The sequence below is a fragment of the Cupressus sempervirens genome, chromosome 5 (assembly GCF_028749045.1).
Source record: "Cupressus sempervirens isolate cs-2001-9-10 chromosome 5, ASM2874904v1, whole genome shotgun sequence".
In the NCBI taxonomy this organism is placed as follows: Eukaryota; Viridiplantae; Streptophyta; class Pinopsida; order Cupressales; family Cupressaceae; genus Cupressus; species Cupressus sempervirens.
The window spans coordinates 663,560,308-663,571,928 of record NC_143122.1 but is presented as its reverse complement, the minus strand read 5'-3'; the positions used below and the strand labels follow the sequence as shown (position 1 = coordinate 663,571,928).

The 11,621-nt window shown below is 35.8% G+C and overlaps 1 protein-coding gene across 1 annotated transcript; it reads right to left on the bottom strand.

The window, feature by feature from the left end:
- Window positions 1-7,541: 7,541 nt before the first annotated feature.
- THI1 (thiazole biosynthetic enzyme, chloroplast (ARA6) (THI1) (THI4)) lies at window positions 7,542-11,061 on the bottom strand. Its single transcript, XM_089832250.1, has 2 exons — window positions 10,090-11,061; window positions 7,542-7,972 (listed from the first exon to the last, which is right to left on the bottom strand). The coding sequence occupies exons 1-2, from the start codon at window positions 11,002-11,004 to the stop codon at window positions 7,817-7,819; spliced, it is 1,071 nt and encodes a 356-aa protein (XP_089688376.1). The 5' UTR covers window positions 11,005-11,061; the 3' UTR covers window positions 7,542-7,816.
- Between the last annotated feature and the right edge of the window lie 560 nt (window positions 11,062-11,621).

Sequence of the window (11,621 nt, the reverse complement as noted above, 5' to 3'; positions counted from 1 at the left end):
TATTTATATACCTCCTTGGTTAACTAGGCATTTGGTAATTTCAATTAGGAAGGAAAAATATTAACCCCCTTGCTATAAAAATAAATTGTTTGGAAAATTCCATACTTACACAAAAAATGCACTTGGCAAAAAAAAAAGTGTTTCCAAGAGAAAAAAAGCCCTCTGAATTTTGTATGGGCAAAAAGAATTAAATTCCTTGAGGTAGCAAAGAATATTCCCTCTAAGATGCTTTTTAAAAATCTTTTGTTATATTTATTAAATCAAAAAATATATATATAAACAAAACAAAGAATAGTAATTAATTCATAAAACAAGTATCCAAAATATCTCCTATACTAAGTTCTACCTAACTAACTTTTTCTTCCTCTCATAATAAATAGGAAAAGTTGGGCGACTTGGAGTGGGACCTCTTTTATTTCCCTCCACCCTTAACTTTGGAAACACCAAAGTCAATGCAAATTATCTTATTAAAAAAGACTCCATCCCCTTTCCTTCTACAACAAATTTATGTGGGAGAAGACAATCTTGTCATTGCAATTAAAGGATTCCAAACTTTCTACCATCCACCCCCATGTGATTTTAAATTGCCAAGCATACTTGGCGAATTGTGGGAAAACGTACTCCATCCTTCTCCCTTTGAAATCTTTGCTTGGGTCAGTTTGGTGCCCACGTGGGTGGGAGAAGAATGTGGGCTTTTTTTTTGAAAAGTTTATTTTACTTGGGATGTGACGTGGGTAGTTGGAGGGTAGGATTAAATTAAAATGTAAGTGGGGTAATTGTAAGGTTAGTTTTAGGATTTAGCTGCAGGTTAGTTTATTTAATTAAAGTTACAAAGTTAGTTTAGTTTTATTATTTAGCATTAGTATTAGCATGTTGTAGTTAGTTCTTATTAAATTAGATTTAGCTTAAACATTAGTTGGTTTTTATTAAATTGATTTTATTTTAAACTTTAGTTATTTTTTTAAAAAAATTATTAGTGTTTTAATTTATATGTTTCTAGATGATTAGTATTGTTTATTATTTTATAGTTGTGTATAGGTAGTAAATTTTAAATTGTAGTTTAAATACTAATTAATTTTAATTATCTTTTCTTTTGTAATAAAATTGATATGTTTCAAGTTTTAGAATATTCTATTGTTAAGTGATTTTATTGTCTTTAATTGAAGTTCATATATTAAGTTTTAGTTAGTTGTTATCCTATATTTTAGTTTGAATAATTTAATGTTAAATTGTATTTTAGGTAAGTTACTCTCGTTATTAGTTTAATATAATGATTAAGTAATTAATGACTAGATATAATTGTTATCTTATCTTATTTCAATTATAACTCGTTCTTTGAATAATTTAATGTATTATTCAGTAATATTTTTTAAAAGTAAATAAGGAGGACAATGTGTTAAATCTTTATAATAAATGAAAAATGGATTGGTTAAATAAATTATTCGGTTAATTATGGAAGTTTAAAATTGAGATGTAGTCTTAGGTTTTGTTAGGGAACAATTATCTGTTTTGCAACGTTCCCCATATTTTAACTGGTAAATCAAACATAGTAAACTTTATCAAATCCAGTGATGATATTAATCTTTAAAATATAAAAAAATTGTTACGTGTGTTTTTGCCCTCGTATTTTGGGCATGATAGAAGATGTTTTCAAAATTGAAGATAAGCTTGTCTCCTTAGATCCAAAGACATTTGATTCCATACAGGATTTTATCATAAAGGTGAATGAATCAAGAACAAAAGCTTGGTGATTGTGGGAGTCCTATTAAAGATGATAGGTTGATCTATCTCATTCATAATAAACTGTAATCTATGTACTCCACATTTGTTTCTTATTATAACACCTCAAAGACTACATTAGCGTCTGCCTATCAAGAAGTCTCATTTGATCATTATGTTGAACTGTTGGAAAAAGAAGAAAAGAAGATGTAATCATTGGGGATTCTCAATTCATCTAAGTCTAAGGCATTGGTAGCAAATAATGAGGGTTCTCAAAATTTAGCTGGTTAATCTTCAAATAAAGGAAAGGGCAAGAATAAGAAATGAAATAATATCAAATCAAAGGATGCAAAAAAGACAACACCATCATCAAATCAACAAGGCAAGTCCTCCTCGAATTCAAACAAGAAGGAGGACACTAATAAGGAGAAAAAAAAGTGTGCCTATTACAAGAAATTGGGTCATGAAGAACATGAGTGTTATCACAAAAAGATTGATGAGTTGACCAATATCATGAAGAAACATAATGTTCCACTGCCTAATGCTTATAAGGAGAAAGGGTCTTCTTCATATTCAAAGGGCAAAGGGCAAGCACTCATGGCAAATTTAAATTCTTCAACGGAATGGATTCTTGACTTAGGTGCCTCCTATCATATGGGTTCTTCAAAAGGAGATTTTTTTTCATTAAAGCAATCAAAGGTACCACACATCTTTGTGGGAGATGATAAAAAAATGGAAGTTGAAGGGAAAGGAAATGTGGAGATGGAAAATGGAGAGTTCAAAGATGTTCTCTATGTTCCAAACCTAAGTTCTAATCTCCTCTCAATTTACCAAATCACTCACCTTGGAGATGGTCATAAAGTTGAGTTCCTTTTGACTCAGTAAAGTTGCACAGTCTAAAAGACGATTCAATGGTTGCAGTGGGGAAAGTTAATCATGACAAAAGGTTGTATTCTTTCTCCCACTTTGTGCCCAAGTCTCCTTAACAAGACTTATTAACTCGATCCAATTCATACACCAAATTATGGCATGAGTTGTATGGTCATCTTGCCTTTCGCTATCTTTAGCAACTTTTCTCAAACAAAATGGTCAAAGGTCTACCTCCAATCAACTTTTCCACAGGTGAATGTTCAATAGGTTTAGTGGATATGCATCCAAAGGAGAAGTTACATAAAGGGAAGTCTTCAGGAGCACCAGTTGTTCTTCAGAGGGTTCACATGGTACTAACAGGACCCTTTTGCAGTGACATCAGTCAGTTAAGGTTGCTACATACTTTCATTGATGACTTCACAATATTCTTAGGTCTACCTTCTCCATTATAAGAATGAAGTGTTGGATAAGTTTCTAGCCTTCAAGACTCATGTTGAACAGAAATCCAGGAAAGCCATCAAAGTTCTTCGAATTGACAATGAAAGTAGATACGTGAATAGAAGACTTAAAGAGTTTTGCAAACTTGAGGGAATTAATTGATCTTCAGAATCCACCAGCATTCAGTCCACACAAGACAGATGTTGCAACACTAAGGATACAAACTCTTAAGTCAATGGCAAATTGCATGATACTAGCCAAGTCTCTAGATCCATCACTTGAAGTCGAAGCAATCAACAGTGCCAATCACATACTTAACAGGTCTCATCATCCTGCCTTAGATGGCAAGACTCCTTTTGAGGCAGGGTGTGATAGAAAACCACTTGTGACACACTTCAGAGTCTTCGGTTGTCCAACATGGGCAAATAGATCTTCCAGGGGATGCAAGGCACCACCACCTCAGCCTTGTACTTTTATTGGATATGAAGACAGTGTGAAGGTGTGCAAACTTTTGGATTCCGAGACACATCAGATCTTTGTGGAGAAGGATGTACACTTTGAGTAAAGTTCGACAAGCTTATCTTCTAATCCTCTCTGCACATAATACATTGTGGAAACTGATAGTGACACCAACAATAGTGCTTCAACAGATTCAGACACATGAGGTTCTATCAAAAGTTGCAGCTAGAGGTCACGACATCAACATAGTCCACATGCATATATTGCCACAGCGATAGGTCCAGCACAACAAGGTACATCTCGTCTTCCAGCTCCAGCTTCAGTGGATGACTTCTTGGCAGACATTGCAAGCTTGTTCATGGAGTCACACTTCGCAGATTTGGAGGACAACATTGATTATATACATCTTCTCTTTGATGAAGCAGACACTTCTTTAATTGTCATGAGGATTCACTCTGACCCTCATGTTTATTCTCTACATGATTAATCTCTACAGGTTGATGTGATTGTGGATACTTATGAACAATAGTTACAGAGGGTTTCTTTATCACTTGAGGAGACATTTAGTTCTTTGAGATAGGTTCTACATTCATCCTTGCTAGATCTTCACTTGTTCTTTTCCATAGTATTGGAAGGAGCCATCATTAGTATCGACACATGGACAATTGAGCAGGTTTTAGAGACTACATCTATCTATGGGATCACACACCGTAGAAGCATCTCATTTGTCCCTATAGCATTGTTTCTTCCAGAGGGGAGGAACACCATTCAACAGTCTTCGATCAGCTTCTACATCGGAGCAGCTATCACTGATCAACACTCTTATTTGGTGGGGTGGGGGGGACTATCATGTCTTTCTTCTTCTCATATTTCTTCTTTGTATATACCTAATGTATGTCGTAATGGGAGGGGGGTCTTAATTATTCCATCCATCCATACGTGACTTTTTCATCTTTTTTTCGGGGGGAGGGTTTTCCCCATGATGTTTTCACTCTTTCTCCGCTTTATGAGAGATTGCATAGCATTTTCATTATGTACATAGGTACCTAACATGTTCTAATAGTTGGGATATATTATGCATTTCATCTTAGATTATGTGAGCTTAAGTGCATTCCCCTTAGTTTCACTTAAGGGGGGGTGCCAGTGTAAATAAGTATTTACTATTTATACTTTAGTTAAGCTTACTTAGGAGAATACAAATTTTATTATTTATTTATTAGTCACCTAGAAGTATGTGTACTCTTGTGAGTTGTCATGTTGACAACACAAGAGTTACCACTCTAATTATGCACATGGTGTCTACAACATAGGAGTAAGCACTTTATTCGAACACATAGTGTCTACATCTCTACACGAGACACCTTGTCATACTTATCCTCTCATTGATGCACATATATTCATGCACAATAGACGATGTGTGCTTAGTTGTCATGCTTATCTCCAATTTTTTCTACACCCATTATAGATGCATCTTAGAGGCCTTTATATTCAAACACTCCTAGTGTGTATGTACATGCTTTGAGACATGCTTGAGATAATTTATTCTCATATTGATCATACTCTTCTTGGTCTACTATTGTGCTTGTGCTTGAGTTCTTTGATCTTGGATAATTTTGCCCTAAGACAAATTCTTACAAAGAGTAAAGTTTAGCATAATATATGTAAAGATCTAATATATTAGAAGATTATTAAATGTTTATTAAGATTAAGGTGTCAACTTTGTAAATCAACGATTAAGGTTTAGCATAAAATATTTAAAGATCTAATATATTAGAAAATTATTAAATGTTTATTAGATTTAAGGTGTCAACTTTTTATAACTCAATATTTCATTCAATGGTAGGCAAGAGCCTACAACGCATTGGTAAATTGCGAGCCTCTCATCGAAGAAGTCTTGTGTTTGAAACTACTCGTGATTAACACAATATAATAATTACTCTTAATTATAATAATAAATAACCCAAGCTTCGACCATTTACCTATCAAATATATATATATATATATATATACTTAAATTATTTAATTGTATGTACGTTAATAGTTTATATGTAAGTTCGATGATATATGTGTAAATGTACCCTTTTGAGAGTAACTTGATATGAATCTCATCTTATAGAACGCAAGCGTCCACTTCTAATGAGTTGACTACTCTTCTTCATAGTTTATTTTCTCAAAGAAGAGTTTAGGAGTCATCTTTTAGATTGAGTCGTCAAGTTCAAGAGTACCTTTTATAAGCGGAGCCAAATGTTTCCTAAGAACGGTCTATTTTGTGTCCAAATGTTTTTTTTCGGTTTTTTAAGTCCAAATGTTTTTTTTGGTTTTTTTAACTAACTTATTATTTGGCAGGTTGCGTTTTGCATGTTCAGTAGTGTTGACACTTGATAGTCACCCCGTTGTAAGTTGCATCTGTATATATCTTGACAATTGCAAGAATGTAGTTGATACAGTTCAAATAATATATAGTTCAAGAACAAATTTGTTGAATTTGACATCACTTCTCCATATAGTTGATTTCCGTCTTTTATAAGCAATTTCAATCTGACTTACCAATTTGAAGGCCTTATTTTATGTATCTTATTTTACGCACTGTTGTTCTAATTTTGGCTTAAACATCACACTAAAATTCTAAACTTGATTCCTAAGCAAAAAAATGTTAAATAGTCAAAATTGACTTATTCTTAAAATGTTAAATGATCAAAATTGATTTATTGTCAACCTCTAAAGCTTGATTCCTAAAAAAAATGTTAAATAGTCAAAATTGATTTATTCTCAACCTCTAAAGCTTGATTCCTAAAAGAAATGTTAAATAGTCAAAATTGATTATTCTTAACCTCTAAAGCTTGATTCCTAACCTCTAAAGCTTGATTCCTAACAGAAATGTTCCCTTTTCAAATTGGTGTAGAAAGCATTCTTCAAGCACTTCCTAAATCTAAATGGGCCCTAAATGCAATCAGAGATGTAACAATCAAAACAAAATATGTATCATGAATATCAATCGAAAATGGAAACCTTACGTTTCGGGGAAAGCATTACACCATTATTAACAACATTATCATTGCAGCTTTACAATTATGTTCCAATCAATTCTGATTGATAGGTTTACATGCTTCTAACAAATGTAATATAAAAACATTAGAATCCAAGGAGAGCTGACTGTATGGTCTCTAAGATATCCAAATGTTAAATCCAAAATTAGCAGGTGTTCAATTCTAACACTAATAACCATCAAATTAGTAGTTTGATAAATAAATTATAATACTTTCTGGATAGATTATAGTTTTAATGAGAAAAGTTGATTTAATCTGTTGTCATTGGATAATTAGAATGGGTTTTCATGTTGAAAAAGGGATAATTAGAATGGGTTTCATATTGAAAAAAAAAGAGGATTTTTCATATCGAAAAGGGGGATAATTAGGATGGGTTTTCATATTGAAAAAGGGGATTGGCTGAATTTGTGCTGATTGTGCTGATAATTAGTCATGCTGTTTATCTGCTTAAGAGGCACTGCCTCCTGTTTGTACTCAGCCCTTACGAGGCCCTGCCTGTGTTTTATATCAAAACTAGCCCATCTAAAATTGCAGTGCTCCTAAATAAGATGATTTCAAATTTCATTAAACTTCTTTTCATTTTTGGTTAGGATGGAAAGGAAAACCACAGGAATATAAAATGCCTCTCAAAGAACATCACCATTATATGCCAACAGAAAAACTGCCAACAACATAACCCTTCATTCCCCCGCTTATGAAGCCTTTTTCAAAACAACACAACTTTCATTCCCCTGCTTATGAAGCCTTTTTCAAAACAAATAAAAAGTTAATCCAAAATCACAGGCATATGCAAAAGAAATTCTAATGTCACCACTTGGATGATTACTCTCCGTCCAAACTAGGACTGTAAAACTGTGTCGAGAACTAAACTGTAGTGTAGTATAAGTTAGCCTTCAAGGAAAAGGATGAAGAGGATTAATTTAGTCACGACTACTATATTTTTATTTCATCTTAGAACTGAAGACAAATAACTTACAAAACTAAACCCCAGCTGTGATGAATTTCAACTTTTCCTCTTGAACACTAATTTCTTATAAATAAACTGTAAATAGTATTCATCATTTTTCAGGCATGGGAGAAACGTAGTCATACCATACCATTTGTGCTTATTAACATTAGAAAGATGCGTCTCAGACCAGAGAGAGAGAGAGAGAGACCGAATTCAAGATGCACAGCAAAGCCATAGATTGAAAAGTTCCGCATGTCTAATACATCCTAGTACATTATTAGCCCTATGCATTGATAGACAAAATGCAACTAGCAGCGATGCATGAGAAGACAATCTAAGCAGATGCAGTGCTCTCATCTTCAGCAGAAGCCAAAGTGAGTTCAGGTTGCACGTTCAAAGATTCATCCAGGGCATTTGGCAGGCCCAGAGCTTTGAGTGCCAAATGAGCTGCCTTCTGTCCAGAAATCATCATTGCTCCGAAGGTAGGGCCCTGCATTAAATCACATCTTGTTATTGCAAAATAAGGCTTACCTAAAAAAAATATTTAGTCAGTAAAAAGCAGGGAAACCAAATCCAGAGCAATGTAGAGTAAAAGGCAGAGTAGCACAAAAGGAAGAATGGAGAAGAACAGGACAACTAAAGAAATAGCAAGGCCGAGAACAGAAGTGAATGTGGAAAGAGATAGACTGCACGTCAAACAGATAACGAAAATGAACCAAACTAAGCATAAAGGACGGATAAAAGAAAGTTAAGAGTGGTCAATAAAAGGTGCAAGCCCTGAGTTCAAACATAAACAAAATATTGAAACTGAACCAGCACACTACAGAATAGCCAAGTGCCATAGATTCATATCAGCAGCACAACTCTAAGCTGATTTTTGAATAAGCCTCAGCATTCAACTCTGGCTTGTGGTTCAAATAAATTTATAGAATATGAACCACCCAAAGCAGACATTAAAGCCCCAAAAAGATATGAATCAAATATCGAGGAACAACTCTAAGCTGATCTTCAATACAAAAAGAGTAAAATACCAGCTTGCAGTTTAAAATAAATGTACCATCCAATCTGAGGACACGAAAACCTCAGAAGAATGTTGATTAACTATAAACTTCAGCTTTGACCTGACGTTTGAATACCCAAAACAAAGTGAGGAAAATACTTCATACAATTCTAAGACAGAGTTCAAACCTTGAGTAAAGTATCAACCGTCTGATGAACGTTCCAATTGAAAATTAAATGAATTAGTGCAAAGATTGAACAAAGCAAAACCAAATTAAAAGAAAGAAGTTCAAATTGGGAGTTCACTATCACTCAACTTTTGACACATGCGCTAATAGAGCTGCAAGTGGAGCAAAGCGTATAATGAGCAAAGAAAAAACGAATTGAACCGAGTTTAATATCACACCCAGCTTTTCATGCATAAACCCCATATACGAATCATAAATTGGGTAGTGAAATATGAGAAGTACAAAAGAACACAAAAAACAACGTTCAAAATTTGATTACTATGTCACAACCAACTTCTGATTCACAAACCACTTGAGCCTTAGATTTGGAACTCAAAAAAATGATGCAAGTAAAAGCACATATAAAAAATAAAGTTTAAACCTGAGTAACATATCACACCCAACTTCTTCTGACACATATCCCAAGTGAATTGTAAATAAGGGCATGCGATGAATGGAGAAAGCTAATCTAACAAAAACATTTAGTTCAAAACGCTTTGTAAAAAACCACATCCAACTTCGGATGCATTTCCAAATCCCATACAACTTCAACTGCATATCGCAGATTCTAACCGAGCAACATTCAACGGAGGAAAAGAAATATTAGAAAAAGAGTTCAAACCCCGCCTCTGAGCCTGATGCATATCCTACTTTTTCCCTCAACTGAGCAGAGCCCAAGTAATAAAAAAAAGCTAAAACCTGTAGAAAAACTTTTAAGTCCAAATCCTAAATAAAATATACTACCACTTATGACGCATATTCCAGATTCTAAAACAGAACACTTGAACAGAATAAAATCAGTTTAAAAGCCAGATTTCCACCGGACGTCTGATGCATATTCCGACTAAACCCTAATTTGAGAATCCAAGTTCAAACGATAAACAAAGCCAAACCAAAGCTAAAGTCTGAAGTCGTCAAAATAAAGCTTAAGTCTAAACCGAGAAATGAAACAGAAAAGAATCAAATCAAACAAAAGTTAAACCAAACTTTTGACGCATATCCCGATAAGACCCCAAAATCGAGGGTTAGCCTCGCACTGAACAAAGCCAAACCAACTTTTTAAAAAAGTTCAAATCATCAATAAAATGTCAGTCACAACTCTTTATGCTCAGGGCGATTGGAAGGAGCTCATGCAGCCCGATCGTTGCGCTCTGGCAATTTACGAAATAAAATTCCAACCACATCCTTTTCGAGGAGAGTAACCAATGGACCAAAAAAAAACCCAAATTGGGAAAAAAAAAAACACCCAGGCAAGTCCACTAGTAAGGGCTACAGATTTCATTGCAAAACCCTGGCTAAAACCCCAAATAGGAAATGGGTCACCTCAAATCACACAAAAAGTTGAATAGCCTTAAAAAAACAAGAAGATCAAAGCTTTTACCATTCGGGGAGCCCCATCGATTTCAGCAACCTCCATGCCAGTAACAATCATGCCAGGCACAACCTCCCTGGTGAGCCTAACAATCGCATCCTCGGCAACATTCATATCCAGACACTTCATGCCGGGCACACTATCAATCATCCCAACACTCTTCAACCTCTTCACACCAGTAGCCCCAAAAGGCCCATCATGCCCACAAGAACTAACCACAACCTTAGCCTCCATCACATTAGGATCCATGCAAGACTGTGTATCATGGTTCATCGAAACCAGAGCCCAATTCGTCACAACACCAGACACCCGATTCTCCTTTATAATCAGATCCTCAGCAGCAACGGCATTGAACAGCTTCACATTTGGGCGCGCCAAAACCTTGCTCAAAATGGTAGACGTGAAAAGGGCAGCATGCTTGACGACCACATAATCATCGGCCTCATCGTAAGGAACACCGATTTCATCAAGGAAGACATGAGCGGGCTTGCGGATAATCATGGCGGAAAACAACTGCCCGCCGAGCCAGGCGCCGCCCCCGGGGCTCACAGATTGCTCGATAATGGCAACCTTCACTTCAGGGTTTTTGCTCAGCTCGTATGCGCAAGAAAGCCCTGCTGAGCCAGCCCCAACTATGACGACATCCGTGTCAGCGAATGTTATCATGTCCGTCATGTAGCGCCTAGTCATCTCGCGGGAGACTACGGATTCCTGAATTGGCTCGAATTTGAAGCTCGAGAGATCGTATTTTGCCGACGCCTGCACCAAACCTGATCTTCCTGCTCTTTGTCCAGAGGCATATTGGGGTTTCATCCGCCGAAAGGCGGTGTTCCCGATAGATCTTCGATGGATTGAGCCGTCCTGTGAGCCCACAGAGGCTGCGGCTCTTGTGGGTATGACTCTGGTTGCTGCTATGGACGCCATATTTTGCCGAGATTTTTCACAGGAATTCAACCTACCCTCCAATTGCTCTTGTGGATTGAAGAATGCTGCTGGGGGGCCGGGGGGGCTAAAAATAATGGTGAACGGAAAATATCTGGGGATTTAGTTTAATCTTCTTGTGGTGGAGAAGAGACGGCGACTGTGCAATTGCTGATTACCAGATTTCACTGATGGAGCTTGCATGAGGGCCCAGTGTAAGGAGCTGGTTCAGTCCCCATTGCTTGGAATGCATGAGCACCGTCCGTTTTTTTTTTGTTTTTTTGGATAAATAAGAATTAGTGATATTTTGGGATGAATTGTTTGGTTGTTTAAGTCGGTGTTTACTTGTCCGATTTGTTTGAATTTTTATAGTAATTGAATTTTTATAGTAAGTGAAATTGTGATAAGGTGGAGGATTCAATTTTGTAATTATACTTCTGTTTTAGGAGAATCTATTTAGAATGAATAAATATTTGTCATTCGTTACATTTAAGTGAGAAGTGTTGAACCCCCTTCCCACTTATGGAGCTTGCATGAGGGCCCAGTGTAAGGAGCTGGTTCAGTCTCCATTGCTTGGAATGCATGAGCACCGTCCATTTTTTTTTATTTTTTTTTCGGAT